Raw genomic sequence first — 20,181 nt, 5'->3', positions numbered from 1 at the left:
ATGATGTTAATGCTAAAAATTTTAATAATGGCTGTGTGCATTGTTAAAATTTATTAGCATTAACATCATTGCAGCCATTTCTTGGCCGCCACCTTTGATTTCACAACTTCTTTCACCCAGGCTTTTTAAGGCCGCACTATTTTTTCACAGCTTGACTGTTTTTGTGTGGATATATATTATATATATATACTAAGCCGTTCATTTAGATTTGATTCCCAGTCATTAACCACAGATAAGAGTAAAGATATAGTAGACACTTTTCCTAAATCCAAATTGAGCATCACTGAGAACCTGGTGAGACTCCAAAGTAAATATAATTAGTTGAAAATAACTATCTCTAGCACTTTAACAAGAATACAAGTCAAACTAATTGGACGGCAATTAGAGACAAGATGTTTATTTTCCTTCTTATAAACAGGGGTGATATTAGCACTAAAACAGTCAAAAAGAGCAAGGAAATTAATTTGTACCCTTAGACAGTAAACCTGCCTTACCAAAGTCAGCTGGAAGTCATCTTTAAAATTTGCTGACTCAATGGAACATTCTCCTAAAGGCTATGCTGCATGACGATATGACTTTCATCTCTTCATAAGTCTGTTTTATAATTAATTGACCTAAAAGCAGCTGGATTAGACTTACTGTAATTTGCTTTTTTTTGTTGTAAAATAATTTTCATATGCAAAATATGTACGAAAGTTTCTTGCAGGAAAATTTTTATAAAAGATTGAACTACTCTAATAGAGCAGTCATTTACGTAAATTATATGAAAATATTTTTACATGAAAAATGTTTTGCACAAAAATAAAGCGAATTACGGTATCCTTTAAACCTCCAAAGTGTGTTTTTTACTTTTTTGATGAAACCAAAAGTTATTCCACAAGGCCTACCTCTATCTAAAGGAACAACCATATCCATCACAGAATGATATACAAAATTTTTGAGAAAGATAATTGATGTCTCCTTAAGTGCTATATACAAAGAAGGTTGTAAACAATTACATGGTATGCCGGCTGCAGAATTGGGGGTAACTAGTTACTTTTGTAACTAAGTTACGTAACTAATTACTTTTAAAGTAACTAGTAATATAACTAGTTACTTGCTTTGTAACTAGTAACTTGTAACTAGGAGTAATTGTCTGAAAAGTAACTAAGTTACAATAGTAACTAATTAAAATAGTTCCATTTGTAACTATACTAATTATGCTTTAAAAGCAAGAGCACTTCAATTTTTGTGCCATATATGCTACAGCCACATTAAGTAGACAGACTCTGTGTACTGTTCTCTGTGTACTGTTCTCTATGATTCAGCTTGAGTAACAGATGTAGCAATAATTAAAACTGACCTGAAATAGACACAGAATTGTTATTTAAGTGTACATATGTATTGCATCCCTTAATGATGCATATCTGAGCAAAATTCATGTTACAAAAGCTAAAAACATGTCATAGTTTATGCTACAAAAGTAACTAGTAACTAGAGTACTTAGTTACCTTTTTGAAAAGTAACCGTACATGGGATAAAAGTAACACGTAACTAGTTACTTTTCTGAAGTAACTACCCCAACTCTGGCCGGCTGTCTGACTTGCAACTGATTTGCTCCCCATTCATGGTGAGCATATATAAGCTATGGATATACAGAAACTATAATTTCATTGCTCCGATTTCGCCTGTGTATCAATGCTGTCTCCAGCTGATCCATTTCAAAAGCTGGAATCTATTGCCAGTCTTTTTCTAAATAATGGCTGAATCTGTCCCAGAGTGCTACCCATGTTGTACTGTACTACCCTGGGGTTTGTTGCCTAAGCATTATCCATGTCTCCAGAGAAGCAAAACTAGCTTGTGTCAGTGCTTCCACTATACAGCTTCAGGAACTCGGCCTTCAGTTGCGGCTTGGCGATGTTGCAATGCAAATAGAAGATAGTGAATGCTCAAAAACAGTTATCAACACTTCCATCAGCTCAACTGATCCCTATATCAAATTAATATCTATTGAGAGATTATACCGCAACTCAATGTAAAGATCACTGACTGTTCAGTCCAAGTTTAAAGGTTCAGCTGATTTAGAAGATTCCTGTAAAACTTGAAGCTGCTATTGGGAGGTTTCCACCCTGGTCAACTATCCTTCCTCCTGCGTGCAGCATCTGATACTCTGCCAACAGCTGTTAATTTACAGCGGTGGTCAATTCAATGTGATGCGAAGTGCTTGTTTTGTGACTCAAACCATCTTACGACAGCCCACGTTTTAAGCAGCTGCCCTACTGCTTTAAACCAGCAACGGTATACTTACAGGCACAATCAAGTTTTTTCCATTCTTGCCTCTACACTTACTGAGGTCTTTGTTGATATTCCATTTGTCAAGGTGTATGCTGATTTACCAAATTTCTATGCTGATAATCCAAACAACCATTCTAACTTACCTACTAATAACTTCTTGGTTCTTACAATCCAGACATTGTGATATACAATTCCCAGAGCCCATCTATCTCCCTGTTGGAGTTAACTTTCCCTATTGACTCTGTTCAACATATTTTGGCTGCACGAGGCAGGAAATAGAATAAAGTTGAATATCTCCAGTTACTGGCTGAATTTGACCTCCTTAACATCCCTAATTACTATGAGACAATTGAGATAACAGTGCTGGGTCACTACCAGCTTTCTACAATCAAGAATCTGCTTAATTTATTAAATTTCTGAGTTGAGTATATCAAAGTCTTTCATCAAGAAGCTACTTATATTAGATGTATCTTATGTTTTTTTGTTGTTGTATTTTTTCCCTTTCCTTGCCATGCCCACATTGGTTCCATTCATGGTCCTATTTGTAGTCACACGTTGTTCAAGGACTGACTTGCTTACATTTTTGTTGCTTTGTTGTACTGTACATATTTTCATCCTTCATAATGGCTTTTCTCATTACTAGACCTGGGGCACATACAACCAAGTGCACATGACCAGCACAGTGTACATGTGTGTGTGTGTGCATGTGTGTGAAAAATGCATATCCATCTCTTCCACCCACACACACACACTGTGCTGATCATGCACATAACACAGTAGTGAGGAATTTACTGGCACATAAATATATTATAGAATGTAACTACAATCAGTATATGAATTTCTGAGGGTCTGCTATATATCAGAGTAGCTGTTGTCTTGATTATCTGACTGGAAAATGTGTAAAGTCACATCATCCATACCTCTCAACTGTCCCCCCCTCCTGCATGATTCTCACAATTTGAGGTGCAACCTTCCGCTCCCACATCAAAGGTATTGAATCTCATGCCTACAAGCAATGAAGCTTAAACATCCAACCGACACTTAATTAAGTCTTCAAAATTTAGGATATTATTTTATGTATTTGTACACAATTTGTCATGTGGTCCTTCTCATGTGATACCGGTTGTTTAAATGGGGATGGAACAGGGTGCTGGATTAAGACATGGCTGGAGTTACCAAGGGCATGCAGACCAGTGATATCTGGGATAAAAGAAGCCGAGTATTTCCACTGTCTGTCACAGAAGACTGTTATCCTATACTTTATATATATCTTTTATGCAGGGGAATAGGGAGGGGGAGAGTTTCAAGAAACCCCACTTTTAACATTTAGATCCCGAAGGAACCTATCACACTAGTACATTTTCGAGTGAGTGAGTGAGTGAGTGAGTGAGTGAGTAACAACATGCAGTATAACACAACAATAATTATTTAGGTCACATACAACAAATCATTTTTATACACTAATTAGATTAATAACATAGCTCACATGACCCAGAATGTAACTGTCTTTTGTAGTCTACTCTAGCTAATTACCAACTTTATGAGTTGCTTAATAGCTGCATCCAGCCACTAAAAACAAAAAAAAATCATTGATGTGGCAAGGAAACGGCAATGCGGACAGGAATGAGAACCTGATTAATAAATTTAAGCTAACCTATAAACTACATTCATCTCCTAAAGAAGGATCTATACAGGAGAGATAGGTGCTCTCTTGAAAGTCCTTATAAAATCAAGATACTCTAATAGAGCAGTCAGAGTAGTGATATATATACGCACTCTAATATTCCATGTATTTTAGAAAAATATAAATATAAGGACTTTCTGCAGTTTTTAGTCATGGGAATAGATATACATACCTCCTGTATAATGCATGTACTTGCATACACAAGACACATTCTTGATATACTTAATCGTAGATATAGTTGATATACTTAATTGTAGGGACCCACCGATTATGCAGGCATAATTATGAGCATAATAGGTGTCTGAAAGCATTGAGCATAATGCTAGCATAATAGGTAGAATATTTGTGTAATAGTATGAATTCTTGCTTATCAAAATAGCTATCACAGAAAGATCGATATACTCTAATAGAACAGTCAGTAACTCTAATAGAGCAATCACATAGTTGACTGTTCTATTTAGAGTATATCGATCTTTTCTGTGATATGCACTTTGACAAGTAAGTTTGTGCTTCAGCCACTTATTATTTATCCATAAACTGGAAATTATTAGCAGAGCATGAGAACGGAGGCATAAATAATTGGGCATAATTTGAGCATAATGGGTAAGTATTGAGCATAAATTTAAGCATAATAGGTAAATTTTTGAGCAGTGCAGCATAGCATAATAGGTAAAATTATGAGCATAATCGGCGGGTCCCTACTTAATTGCTTTTATTGGTTTTTCATTTATGTCAGTGAGTTCATGTCTGTATATGTACAGCCACATGCAAGCATGCACTATAGCTATAGCTGTTTTCATCATATATCTGATTAACTAATTAATTTAATGTACTAATTCACCTACGAAATTATTATAATCTGTTGAGCTTTGAACCATTAGGTCTCTTGGCAGCTGTGGGCTGTGTCCCAGATCTCTGCTGCCATTAGTGTAACACTTTTCAAAAAACAACTCCCCTGATATGTGATTAAGTTTAATGCATGATTATTACATTCAAAAAATAAAAATTCAGTGAGTACAATATTGTATTAGCCAAATGTACAAAAACAGTTTCATATAGGCAAAAATAATCACACACATACACACAGCAATACCTTTGTGCACTGTGCGTTAACTTCACAATAGATGTAAACATACATGTTGCTTAAAGAGAAAGACAATTTAAATTGCATGAGCCCTTACTAATTCCAATAACTTTTCATATAATAATGCATACTCAGCTTCGAACAAAGCATCTCCCAATGCCCTCCAGGTTGGATAAGGGGCACTGTTGATCCACTCTTTAAATACTCGCAATGCTTTGTCTCTCATTTTATTAGGTACAGTGTACTGATCTATTTCTTCAATTATATTTTCCTCCAAATCTAAATACCTAGCAAGAAATTTCCATTCCCTTACTTCGAGGGATAACTCCCACAATATGGGACTATTAGGTGGTATTTTATAATCTAAAAGACTATCAATTTTGGTTTGCTTACTTTCTAACCCATTTCTAACACTACTACTAGTTGAATAGTTCATTGTAAAAGGACCAAGAGATGGCACATGCTGACTGTTATGATACTGCAGCGACTGAGACACACCTAGCTGACCATTACTCATATAACCACTACTGCAATTTTGATAAGTTCCCAGCTGAGGCTGTACTTCAGATAGACCTTGCGTCAATTGTGTTGTGGATAAATAACCTTGATGAACAACTGCTTTCTCTTGATGTTGCACTGGAGCATTTACAGAAGGTACAATAGATCGTGGTTCATGACTTCCATTATGGTAGTGATGTTGAGGAGAAAATTGAGTCCTAAAACCTTCTGTGTGCTGAGATTCATAAGATAGATTAACAGCTACATTTCTTTGTGATCCATTAACAGAATTATCTGCATAGTGTAAAAGTACATGACACATGGGCAAATCAAAGGATCCTTAACTACCAAAGTAAATTAATATATGTGACCGGATTTGCGAAAAGGTACCTTTTTCACACACAAAATTTGACCCATTTTTTGGACTTTAAAGCTTCATAGCTTTTTGATCATGGCATATAATTGCTTGAAATTTTCAATGAATGTAGCCACAGTATCTGGCTACATTTTGATACTAAGAGCAAGTTAATTGGTATAAGGAGTCAAGTGTTACATCATTGTGTGTGCTGGTATGTCAAATGTGTGGAAAAGGTACCTTTTTGCAAATCCGGTCACATATCATGTTTATGCACCACCATGCATGCTCATGATACACAGCTATTTTTTATTAAGTGCTATTGTGATATACTCATTTCAACTGCAGCATTTTATTCTTCATTACACCATGTAAGTAACAGATTACATTAATGGCTAGTTTATTGCTGGACATAGAGGACTAACTTTATGGGTTAAATAAATATTGTCTAGGTGGCAATGTTAAAGTGAAGCATACCCACATGGTGCACAAGAGCACAGCTAAGTATCAAGAAACAAGTGATTGATCTTATGACCAGTTCTGAAAAACCCAGCGCTTACATACGTAAGTAATAGTTAGCCATAACACACCATTAAAACTTGTTTTTGAATAACAGTATTGGCATTACTAATGCCAGATTAAAAACAATAAAACCCTTACAGAAGAACAAAATTAATACAATTTTTTTTAAAAAGTCGAGTTTTAGTCTGCCTGCTTGCCTGCCTGCCTGCCTTACTGCCTGACCACAGTCACAAAGCTGGAGGCTAAACGACACAGAATACGATCAATGATATAATGCCACAACAACAAACTCTGACCACAGTCACAAAGCTAGAGGCTAAATGATGCATCACATGATCAGTGATATTATGCCACAATCACAAACTCCCCAGTGGCATGCGCCTTTTGTTCCAACGAGTGTTCATCCTCTACGCCCTTTCCTTTTATCTTCAATCATGTTGGTGGTCATTTTTTGTATTTAATGAAACCATATCAAGGCATTAATTTCTGTATCAATATTTTCTATATTTAGGTACCAATTACTTAAAGCACCCAGTATATAGACATGAGTCCTTCTCACATAGATAATATTATGCATGCCCTGTATATATCGCTACTACCATACAGTATGATAGTACTGTATAGTAGGGACCATAAAAGAGTGGGCGTGGCCCACAAAATAACATCGTCTAAAAACCAGCCTTAAGTTTCCCAGACAATGATGAGGCAGTATTGGTTAGGTAAAACTAAGCCCAAACAAGCATTTAGATCAACCCGAAACACCTTCAAAAGTTTGCTATGGAATTTAAAAAAATTATTTAACGAAATTTTCTACTGACTGAGTAAGTAATTACTGTAGCTGACTGACTGAATGATGCCTTCAGACAAGTATAACTCACAATGGCTAAGGCTACGGGCTTGACTTTTTCACTGTTCGACGTTGCTTCGGCCTGATGGTATACCGCAGTATGTACAATGCATTCTTCATGGATTATTGGTTAGATAAAACTAAGCCCAAACAAGATTTCAGATCAACCCAAAACGCCTTCAAAAGTTTGCTACAGAATTTAAAAAAAATTATTTAACAGAATTTTTACTGACTGAGTAAGTAATTACTGTAGTTGACTGACTGACTGATGCCTTCAGACAAGTATAACTCACAACAGCTAAGGCTATAGGCTTGATTTTTTCACAGTTCGACGTTGCTTCGGCCCGATGGTATACCGCAGTATGTACAATGCATTCTTCATGAATGTACCAGTGTCTTCCTTTGTGTCCCATTCATCTTTGCTGATAGCAAAAAGTGTTGATATGGCGGTAGCACGTGATGGCTTCCCTTCGTAACGGAAATCGTCCGTATTTTGCTACTTTGATGCAGAGGTGCTTTTCAAACAGTTCTTGATTTGTACTGCTGTGTAACAGGTTGAACATATCCAACAATGAAGCATAATGGATACTTCACTTTTCAGACGATAATTGATATAACTGGGACGCACGGCACCATTTCTTTTGGTATGCATGGATTGCAGAGGTGCTTTTTGAACAGTCCTTGATTCGAAATGCTGTGTAACGGGTTGAACATACCTGACAACGGATACTTCACTTTTCAGATGATAATTGATATGGCTGGGGCACGTGGCACCATTTCAGATGCGGTATGCATGAGTTCACCAGTCATAATAATTATTTACAGAAAAAGTTAACAAACAAGTACACAAAAATTGGAATTTTCAACTAGAGTAGGGACCATAGCACATCAATAAAAAGTAATGAAACAAGCTGGAGTATATAGTGCATGATATTAAATCACAGTAAACAATAAGAAGTGTTATATCCCTACTGTGCATTTCCATTATGGTATATTGAGCACAGTGGGGATATAACACTTCTTATTGTTTTACTGTGATTTATTCAGTACTTTTTTATTGATGTGTTATGGTCCCTACTCTAGTTGAAAATTCCAATTTTTTTTTTGTAGCTACTCATTTAATTCATGAAGAGCTGGTTTTTAGAAGTACCAGTTTCATTTAAAAGAATGACTTGTTTTAAATGGGCATGTGAACATGTATACAACAGAATTGGGAAGCTTCAAATTAATTTTTCAATACGTCCCAAATTATTATTTTGTTCAATAATGTCTATTTAATGCCCAATATACAGTCTCCCAAAATTTTCAAATAGCACTAGTCTACTTTTGTCACTGACCCCTTTAAGCATTAAAAATCATTCAGAACATCTGAAACACTCAACAGAAAGTACAAACTCCGAATTGTTAAGACTGTTTTGATAGAGTGATTTGACTTCAATTTTTATAAGCAGATGTAACACTTTCACACTTCAGATCAAAGGAACTCCAGAAGATACATTTGCCACGTAGCTATCATCTTCACAGAGATACAACTAAATGTACACTGGTGTACATTGGGATGTATAATGTATGATGAAGGTGTAAACTGATCTGTATGATGTATAATGTATAATTTACATTGAAATAAATGATGTAAGTGGTTGCACTACAAAACGGTAAGCCACTTTCATCATAGCCTTGATGTGGAGGAAGTATAGTGGTAATACCATCAGTGCCCTGTTTGTTTGATAAAGGTGCAAACTGAAATTGATTACGAAAATAAATTATTGTATTATCTATCACAAATTGGAGTCATGCTACACAAGAACACTCACATGAAGGCATTTCAGAATGGACACCCTTGCCATTCTACGAGTTAGGTTAAAGGTGATAACTAGTCTCATAGTGGATTCACAAGCATTTTGATATGGACCACACCCACATTACAGATATCACATGTTAACTACTCTGTAACGAAGCCTGCCTACTCCTTTAGGCCTTCAGTACAATGAGGACTCTACCGTTCATTATAACAAAATGTAGCTACAACGTCACATGCTGCCTAACCATTATCAAATCTTTATGCATGCATATAAAACAAATCCAGCGGTTACATTCGTATTTGCGTAGGTGATTACTCAGCCAGTGCAAGCTATTAGCCTGAAACAGAAATATTAGCTATAACAATGGCACTTGTGATTTTCCTGATATGTATTCCTGCAGCCCTATGGGCATACGGTACATACTGCTCAAATGCAACGTCGTAAATGGGATGAACACTCACAAGTGAAAACAGGTGCCACATCCTTTAATTAGCAAGTTTTTTAATCACTAGCACTCTCGCAAGATGACATTGCATTTTAACAGTACCATACAGCAGGGATTTTTCTAGAAAATAAATTCAGGGGGGGGCAATCCGAGTTTTTCAGAAATTGAGGGGGGGGCAGAACTTAAGTTAGGCTAAATCACCTGTTTACTCAGGCTGATTGAGGCAGAGTTCGGGGGGGGGGGAATCATTTTCAGGAGGGGAAAAATGCCCCCTTTGCCTCCCCCTAGAAAAATCCCTGTCAGATACATATTGGGTAAATGCTTTGCACTCATGTTACAACTATTACATAAGGTCAATGACTATTTCTTCACAATGTATTAACATGACACTGCCAAAATTATAGCATTACCATCATGTTTCAGAAGTACCTTAATAGTCCAAAAGTGTTAAATTAAACATTCAAAACAACATGTAAGAAAATACAACATCCTTCAAAAGAGGTTTTGCTACTATAGGCACAGACACACATGCAGACAATAACATGCAACAATGACTGCAAAATTCATAGGCTGCATATTTGTGCGTAGTGTGTTTGCAACAAATTCAATAACTTACTTTGATGCATTATAGAAGGTAATTCAACAAATCCACGTATTTGTCTTGACATGTTAATTGTCTGTCTGTTAATCCCAGCCATTCTGCAAACAAGTCTTTCAAAATGGCCCGATAAATTAGTATAGTCAAATGGAGCATCCTCATAAATATGCAAAATATTATTCTTGTCTTGTAATGAAGGGGGAACATAATCAATATTGTTATCCTCTACTAGCAATATAACAGGAGCGACATTCATGGAATTGTTATTAGAGAGACAATTATATAATATTTTTTGACTTAATACCATTTTTCTCTGTATATCTTCATCAAAATGCATACCATTAGTACCATTTAAGAGAGAAAACATATCATAGGATGATCTTGAACAAACATATATTATCCAATCAGCTTGTGACAATTCATATTCAGTCCAATGTATCAAGTCAAATCCAGGTGAAATATCAGCAAATAAATCAACTTTAACATCAAATCCATAAGTTATCAAATGATGTGCAAAATTACGCACACGTATTTTTAACATTTCATTATATCTTTCATTGAAAGAATTCGCCATTGAAATATAGTAAATAAATACTTTTTTCCTCTGACCAAGTGATTTACAATTACGTGTAACATCTTCTGCTTGCTTAAATTCTAAACGATTATCATGGGGAGTGATACTGATACTGTTTCCATTTACATATGGTGTGGTTTCTAAGTGAGAATATTCTATGAATATGCCATACAGATACTGCATAATAAAGTGCATATATTATATACACAGTAATAGTATGTTGTCTGCAATGAGGTATAATGTGGGAATGGGTCAACAAAACCTTATCATTAAAATGCCAATTGCAATTTTTAAATAGTTTAAAATTGAAGATAAGCTAATTTAATGCACCATTCTTGTGTGCTAGAGGTACTCAAGATGTTCATACAGAGGTCATATTAATGTGAGTTTTTAAAATCATGAAAATTATTGTATCATGTTAAATGGACAAAAACATTTAATCTGCACGTATTTTCTATATATTTAGTTTTAATTCAAATCATACAGTACGGTAGTACTGTATATCAGGGTAACCAAGCCCAAAAGTACCTTCAGAGCAACTCTAAACCATCCCAACAAGTTTCTATGGAATTTTTAAAATTTTCTATTTTACTGATTTTTTAAATTAACTGACTAAATGCCTTCAGCCAAGCATGACTCAACAATTTTCTCGAAATGCACTTTTTTGCTAAGCGCAGTAAGAACAACACATCACGGTTTGTCCTCCTTTGTGTCCCAGTTCTTTTCGCTGACAACACAGGGTGTTGATTTGCAGTAGCATGGTATGGCTTCCTTGTGGCTGTGCTGGTAGCTACAGAGCTTATTGCTGCAGTGATACCAGAGAGGTGCCTATACCTGCAGAAATACTAATGGACATTTAATCCAGTTATGGTTTATAGACTGAATCAGGGATTAAATGTCCATTAGTATATCTGTAGGTTTATGCAAACACTACTTTTTGTTGTTCCCTTGTTTCACTACTTTTTATTCTTTGATTCTACTGCATATAAGAAATATATAAAAGTACATGCACAGATCAGTCATTTTGGTGGTAGTAAACTTGCATTCCCAGAAAACCTATTCTGCAAGATTCTAACAGATGCATATCTAAAACAGTCAAGCTATGAAGAAAGGGTGCAACCCAAAACATCAGAGTGAAACAAAGATGTGAAATCAAAGGTGGTGGCCAAGAAATGGCTGCAATGATGTTTTAACATTATAGGCATTAATGTCATTGCAGCCACCACTTTTGATTTAACATCTTTTTTACCCTGGATTTATTGTTTTGTGGGGGGGGAGCCACTTTTTTCCCCATCTTGGCTATTTTGGTTTAGATATCACTTCTTTTTGTAGTTGTATACATCAAATTTTGCCAGAAGGCCAGCTTTGAACTTGGAAGCTTCCTTTTTACTTGTCTTTTTCTTCACTACAGGAAGAAGATAAAGATCTTATTTGAATTTGACTATGTGTGTATTTTTTGTATGCATATACATATTATTTTTAACAACTCTCTACAGGGTGAATTGTAATGTAGCTACAGGGTTACTTGCTTGTGGCTATAATATTATGGTGACTTTATTGTAGCTGACATCTCTACAAGATGACTTGTTTATTTATAGATGATTTGTTTGTAGCTGAACTCTCTACACGGACATCTGATTGTAGCTGAACTCTCTACACGACGACTTGCTACACGCAGCATATTCTAATGCAGTGTTAGAGTAGTATACCTCAATTGAGTATTTGTTACACATAGTTGGTTTTTGCAGTATAACTCAGTGTTTTTTATTGTAAATTCTTCTAAACTGCTGAAAGGTAATTCTATGATGGTTAATGCACTACACATCTGTTTATACACTGATTTTCAGCTGATTCCTTATAAGCGATTTGCCTAGGTGCGACAACTAAATGTTCGTTTATTAACAAGATGCATTGCGTGATTATTACAGACTGTTGGATTTTGCACTGTTTCTTTGTGGTCATAATATCAGTTTTTCAAACCACATAAAGGCACTCCAACAATTATTAATCTAACTACAAACCAATTTTCAACTGATTCCTACATTTGATCTTATTTTATGCAAATAATTGGTTGAAACTCCATGAATCTTGTTTAAATTTCCATCACAATTGGCACTGAGATTTGCCTTAATAATCCCCTTTAACTGGGCCAAAGTTCAGCTCGATTGGAGCACACGTTTGTGTTTATGGTTGTAACAGATATTGTTGTATATAGTTAAGTAGGTAGTTATTGTAGTTATTAACACTGCTGAGAGGTGTATATATATAGGGCACAAGATTTGTAATGGAAGCACATGTATGGCAGAGTCAGTTATTATTGTAAGCTGTGAGAGTGACAAGTATTAAGTTTGTAACACTGGCGTAATCAGCAGGATAGAGTATAGTGGCGAACCTGGACCAAGATAGCAGGGCTATTGAAAGCTGTTTCATAATAACCCCAAACGCTGAAGCTGCTGTACCGTGGGGACTGTTTGATAACGGTACCTGATAAGGTCACAACACTGTAGCATTTGTGTGCTGTAGTTTTCATGTGTGTGTTCCTGTAGGTATTTCTGAGTGATATGTTGATGGAAATTTCCACGGAAGAACCTGCAGCTGTCACGCCTGCCTTGTCTCGTGATCACTGACCATTCCCACTCCCAGAAATGTTCAGCAGAGATGAAAGATTTGAAGACTGGATAGATCACTTTGAGAGAGTGGCTGCTGTAAACAGCTAGAACAACAGTGAGAAGGTACTGTGGCTAAGGGTAGTGTTAAAAGGGAAAGTTCACATGGCATACAATCGGTTGTCTCACAAGCCCTGGGAATCATATAAGGCCAGCATTTTTGCTCTGAGAAATCATTTTGAACCATGTAGTAAGAGAGAACTCTATAATTTAGAACGCAGGGAAAAACATGATGAGGAAAGTTGGGCAGATTTCGGTGATGATTTGGTAGTGTTGGCAGACCAAGTGTACCCAGATTGGCAGCCAGAAACATGGGAATGGCTAGCGCTCGATCGAAATCTAGATCAGTTATCCCCTCAACAGATAAGTTTCCATGTTAAACAGCAACGCCCAAAGACAATTGATGAAGCTGTTGCTAAGACTGTGGAATTCGAGTTTCTTTTGCTGAACATTTGAAACCTGTGGCACCTGGATGTCAGTAACCAACAGGAACTGAAGCAATCAGTGAACGCCAGTAAAGATAGTATTATGGAAATGCTCCAGATCATTTAGGAAAACTTGAGGTGGCTGCAGCAGGACTGAATCTAGTGGACGGGGTGCTGAAACGGAGCTCACTATCACCGACGTGAACCAGTATGAAAGAGGCAATATTTTTACGGATCAAACTCAACATCCTAATCAGCCCCAGCTGAGTGAGATCAAGCCCAGTTCAGCAAATTCTGGTGATTGTAAGCAGCACAAATGTGCATGTACCACAATCTCAATTAATAGTGTTGGCAGTTATTATTTGTCAGGGAATGTGTCAAATTCTCCTGTGGCATTTTTAGTAGATACTGGAGCTGGAGTTTCACTTATGTGTCAAGGGATAAGGTCAAACCAGCTGATGATAAACTGGAGGCTAAGGTAGCTCACAACCTGGTGAGTGTTGATGATAACCCAATCAAAATAAATGGTTCAGCTATCATTCCTTTCACAATGGCAGGCTTGTCATTCCAGCAAGAGTTCGTTATCACTGAGCAGATCACTGCTGATGCCATCCTAGGCGTGAATTTCCTTGAGTCAAACAAATGTGTTTTGAACTTGGCAAATAAAGAGATGTTAGTAGGACACCACGGTGTGCTACCACTTGCAACTAATCCTTGCCACACCAGTCAAGGTTAGAGTAGTAAACACACTGAAAATTCCAGCCACAAGTGAGTTAGAAATATTAGCTTGTATCCCCCATACTACTTTAGTTGGTGGAACATGGTTAATTGAGGGGGGAAAGCTGTCCTCTGTACTGGTAGCTTGAGCGGCGGTGATGCCTTACAATGGCTTTATATATACCAGATAGAACAATAAACACCAGTTTAGTGCCAACAACCTTGCACAAAGGAACAAAAGTGGCTATGGCTGAAAGCATTTATGAAGTCAGTATCAGTGCTGTGCAGGAATTTCCACAAGAACAGTCCACCACTAGCCCTGACCTTACATTGCATACACCTTTACCTGATGATCTTAGCCAAGATCAACGAGATACTTTTATGGCACTTTTAGCTCATTATTCTGACATCTTAGCCAGCCATGCAGAAGATCTTGGTGTAACAGATGTTCTAAGCCATCACATTAACACTGGAAGTGCTCAACTAATTTGCCAACCTGCAAGAAGAGTTCCACTACCACATAGATGGAAGGTGCAAGAGCTACTGAATGACATGTTGCAGAAAAAGTAATTTCTCCCTCCCAGAGCCCATGGGCATTGCCAGTGGTGCTTGTTAAGAAGAAAGATGGGTCAAATAGATTTTGTATAGTCTACCGGAAGGTTAATGAGATAAAAAGGAAGGACGCATACCCTATTCCTAAGGTGGATGATACACTAGACATCCTTGCAGGCTTCGTGTGATTTTCCACCCTCAACCTCAAGAGTGGATACTGGCAGGTGAAGGTAGCTGAGGCTCATCGTGAGAAGACAGCTTTCTGCACTCAAGAAGAATTGTTTGAGATTAATGTGATGTCCTTTGGTCTTTACAATGCCCCAGCTACCTTCCTATGTCTGATGAATGCAGTACTTGCAGGGCTCCAGTGGACCAGCTATCTAGTGTACACTGATGATATCATTATTGTTGGATGATCATTTGAACAGCACATACAGAATCTTCAACAAGTATTTGAAAGACTCAGGCAATCAGGGCTCAAGCTCCAACCCAAGAAGTGTCAGTTTTTACAACGGGAAGTGACATTCCTCGGACACACAGTATCATCTGCTGATATTGGTCCAGACCCAGACAAAACATCTAAGGTCGCACAGTGGCCTACTCCATCCTCTGCCCTTGAAGTACAGCAGTTCTTGGACCTAGAAAATTATTACTGACATTTTATTAGAGACTTTGCCATGAGAGCAAACTCCCTTCATCAACTTACTGAGAAGAAATCAAAATTTGCCTGGACACAGCATTCCAAAAGGCTTTTGAACACTTGAAGCATTGTTTAACATCATCACTAATCTCAGCCTTACCAGACTGGTCTCAGTCCTTTATTGTTCAGAGATTTCAGTGATACTGGTATAGGGGTAGTTTTATCTCAAGTAGATAACACTGGAACCGAACATGTTGTATGCTATGCAAGCAGGTTATCAGTAAGTCAGAACGCAACTATTGTGTAACACGTAAGGAACTTTTAGCTGTTGTGACATTCATACAACATTTCCATCAGTACTTACTTGAAAGAGCCTTTACAGTGCATGCGCACCGATGACGGTGCCCTGGCCTGGCTCCAAAATTTCAAGGAACCGGAGGGTCAATTAGCCCAGTGGCTTGAGAAATTGCAGGAGTACCAGTTTTGAATAGTGCACCATCCTGGGAGGAAACATAGTAATGCAGACGCTTTATCTAGGTACCCCTGCAGACAATGTGGCAGAATGTCCCATGTTACAGAACAACCAGTAGCTGTAATTACCGCTGGAAACTTAGTTGACGGCTATTCTAAACAAGAATTGCAACAGGCTCAGAGGGAAAATAACTGTGTTGGAGAAATTTGGTGGCTAAAGAATGCGATGAACAACCTTCCTCACAATATGCAAAAGGACAAAACATCCCATATCAGCGACTACTGCAGCAGTGGGACCAGTTAATTGTCCATGATGGATTGCTGTGGAGACATTATGCCCAACCAGATGAACAACAAGGCTGGATACAACTAGTAATTCCCAACATAAGAACAAAACAAAAATTATCATCTACAGTTGAAGTACATAGTAAGCATATTAATTCTAGGCTAGCTTCATGCAGTGTTCTCCATATGTAGGGATGTGTAACAAAAAAAGAATTGCTTATTAGTAGTTACTACAAGTATAAGAATTTTAAACTAGAGTGGGGACCATGTAAAGTTGCAGCGTCATAGTCAACTTTGTACATATGTTTTGGACATATATACCATTCTACAAGCAGTCTGTTTCCGTGGTAGGCAGCATCTCATCTACAACGGAGAATAGCTCACTGAATGAATTTCGAGAACATATGTGACCAGGCCTGCAAAAATAGGGCATGTGGGCACAAACTACACCCCTTTCCACTATGGGCCGTATCTCAGTACTGGAACAAAATGTTTGCATTCTGTAACTTACAGCATTAAGCCAGTTAAATGCATCCTAAAAGCCAAAATTTGCATTGGAATAGCATGATGTTATGAAAAGTTATGAGTGATGGAAGTTTGAAGAAGTAGGCAAAAATCATGTGCCCACATGCCCTATCTTTGCAGGCCCAGTCACATATGTATTTCAATATGTTGATGCAATAACATTGTGTAACGAAATGTATCCCTGGAGATGAAAGCCATACTGTGCTTGACTGATGGTCGCTACACTAAGGAAGGATAGTGGCTATCAATATTGCAAATTTCTTTTTGAAACATTTTTTTGTGAAAGTAGTACTGTAACTGTAGTCACTTTTCTGCTATGCTTGACTGAACACATCAGTTAGGCAGGCAGTAGAAAATTCCATTGAACAAAGTTTTATAAAAATTATGTAGCAATATGACGAAAACGTTTCTGGTACTGAAGGAATTTTTGGCTTGTTTTTACCCAACCAAAACTGTCATGTCATGATGAGGGAAAATCGAGATAGATTTTGGGTGATATTTTATCATGGGCCACACCAAAACTTTTGTTGTCCATACTATACACTGTATGGTAAAAGCATGCAGTTAATTTTATAGCCTCATATGTCTGTCATCAGTTTTTCCTTTAATGTGGTGTCAAAATTGTAAAAAGCTAACAAACAAGTGTAAGAAAAATTAAGAATTTTACAATCTACAGTATTAGGCAATATCATACAGTACAATAATAGAAAGGTTTGAGCTTTTCTAGCCAAAAGTATCACCAAAACCCAGCCACATTTCTCCTTCATAACACTTGTATATAGCTATTAATGTATAAACTATAAATTTTGTCACAATTATAATGTGCATAATCTGTTATATTATATTGTGCATAATCTGTTATATTATAATGTGTGTGACATGGACCCGTTCACGCACACATTATTATTATTGTACACATGCGTCATAAGTAGAGTCACGTGATGTCGTAGTTTTTGTGCATGGCAGACAGTATTTTGTATCCATTTAATCCGTCAATTGTGTTTGTCTTCTCTACACCGCCGACCACAGGGTTACATTTGGAGGTCCTACCGATGCCTACCAAGGCAGAGTTGGAACGAGAAGTCCGAAAGTTGAGGTGTAAGGTTGCCGAGTTTGAATGTCGTGAGCAGGAACAAGAGAACCCAGAGATTCATCCGTCGCTACACAGCTTGATGAGTTAAGAAAACAGTACAACATCCTGGAATGGAGATGTGCCGAACTAGAACACATGTTGGTAGAAGAGCACACAGCCGGACAGGCCGCAGAAACGGTCGCTTCTGAGGTGAAACAGGAGTTGCTAATGTATGAGGAACAATTTGATAGGCGTGTCAGCCAGATCAAGGAAGAAATAGAGAGCGCTCATAAGCGTGAGAGTGACACCCAGGAAGATTTAATTGGCATTCTAAAATTAAAGCTCACCGAAGTATCCGGTGATCATAGTATTATGAATGCACGTGCACACACAGGAGTCAGTCATAAGTCTCCCACGTATATGGTTGGTCGAGGCCTCGACACGCACCCAAGCCTTTCGGTATTGCGGGAAGGGACACTCAGCGACACAGGTAGTACTGTTACAGAAGGCACTTGTATTATATCACACAGATCCGCATTAACTGTGCAGGCAGATGAACTCACCAATGATGGAGCACAGATAACCGGTCTGCCACAACTACCGATGTTTGGTAATAAGGGACAAGACAATGGTGATTCATATGACAGGGGGCTTCGTAAACTAGATCATCACACAGTGCTGCAAAAGTGGAGCCCGCGTGAGAAACTGTTGCAGTTTGAACTCCGTTTGACTGGGAAAGCTGAACAGATATATGAAGTATTGCCAGCAGATGTCAAGAAGTCGCCAGATGCAGCCATCGAAGCTCTGCGAGAGCGGTTCCACCCTGTTCGCCGGGATGCGTTAGCTTTAGCTCAGCTAATGCATCGTAAGCAACAATGGTGTGAGTCAGTCGATAATTATGCACAAGCCTTTGAGCACCTGTTTGATAAAAGCTATGGTGTGTGACATGGAATGGATACAGCCTCCAAAGCAACTTTGAAGCGTGACTTGTTTGTACAAGGTCTTCATTTAAAGTGGCAAGAGAGGGTCCTCCCATCAGCTGAATCATTTGAACATGCATTGTTTCAAGCCCGCATAGCTGAAGAACAAGAGAGGGATTTGGCCTACTTGCACAAGCAGCATCCGAAATACCAATACTCGAATTTTAGGAGAGATGTTGAGCCTAGCAGTACCTATGCTTCAAAGAAACAGAGCACTGGAGCAAAGCCATTGCAGAACACTGAGTTTCTGGGAACTTGTTTTTCATGTGGCAAGGTTGGCCATCGTCAGCGTGACTGTCCACTTACAATACCACCATCAGAGGCTACTGGCCATATTAAAGCAACCAATAGTGTTATTACTGTCACTGAATCACTTTCTCAACCGAAGCCTCAGAATTCTGTAGCAGATCAATGTGCACAATTACGCCTAGACTTAGCAGATGCAGAATTTCAACAGATGTCCCAGACATATGCATCTCACACAGGGGATATCACAGCCATTACTGGTGCGCTAGGCCCTGTATTCTATGCCACAGTGAGTATTGAGGGAATACCAGTTTGTGGACTGGTAGATTCAGCTCTTCAGCTACAATAATATCATACAATGTGTTTCAGAAGATTGGTCAAACTGCCAAAATCCCAGTTAGTGAACTACAACAACCAGATGTGATCTTAAGAGACCGTAGTCAGCAAACTATTCCAGTGGGTGCATCTGTCAAATTAACTGTGCCATTCCAAGGTCACAGTGCCTGTGTATATTCGACCAGTAGACATTTCTCAGTGTGAATCCTGTCTGCTAGGCACCAATGTTGTCATTCCTTTGAAACTCGTGACTCCACACAGCAGCTTGATAACACATACCTTCCCACTGAACACTGATCCATGGACTCCAGTGCAAGCACCAGTGCACATGCTCAAAGCAGTATGGATCCCTGTATGCATAGGAATTGTTGTCAAAGGCATTGTGCAGGGTTATGCTCTATCTGATACCTTGCTTATGTTCAATCCAGATGAACAGCTCCTTCAGGCCGATTCCATCAACATATCAGCTGCACTAGTCCAGCAGCCCAACAATGGCCGTGTCTGGCTATTTGTCGAGAGTTCGTCTTCATGGTGTCAAGGGTTTTCTAGTAATACCAATATTGGCCATATTGAGGCCTGCCAC

At 38.0% G+C, this 20,181-nt stretch overlaps 1 protein-coding gene across 4 annotated transcripts in view; it reads right to left on the bottom strand.

Moving 5' to 3' along the window:
* Positions 1 to 4,924: 4,924 nt before the first annotated feature.
* The window catches only part of LOC136244489 (uncharacterized), a 30,467-nt gene continuing 15,210 nt past the window's right edge, over positions 4,925 to 20,181 (bottom strand). For 2 of the 4 annotated variants that reach the window (XM_066036080.1, XM_066036081.1), the window contains exons 3-4: positions 10,128 to 10,838; positions 4,925 to 5,834 (exon numbers count right to left, since the gene is read on the bottom strand). In XM_066036080.1, the coding sequence (XP_065892152.1) occupies positions 5,119 to 5,834; positions 10,128 to 10,838 (1,427 nt within the window). In that variant the 3' untranslated portion in view covers positions 4,925 to 5,118. The remainder of the gene's footprint in view (positions 5,835 to 10,127; positions 10,839 to 20,181) is intronic. The other 2 variants (XM_066036082.1, XM_066036083.1) reach the window with 1 other exon arrangement.

This window comes from Dysidea avara, chromosome 14 (genome assembly GCF_963678975.1).
Source record: "Dysidea avara chromosome 14, odDysAvar1.4, whole genome shotgun sequence".
Lineage (NCBI taxonomy): Eukaryota > Metazoa > Porifera > Demospongiae > Dictyoceratida > Dysideidae > Dysidea > Dysidea avara.
This window is presented reverse-complemented; position numbering and strand designations above follow the sequence as displayed.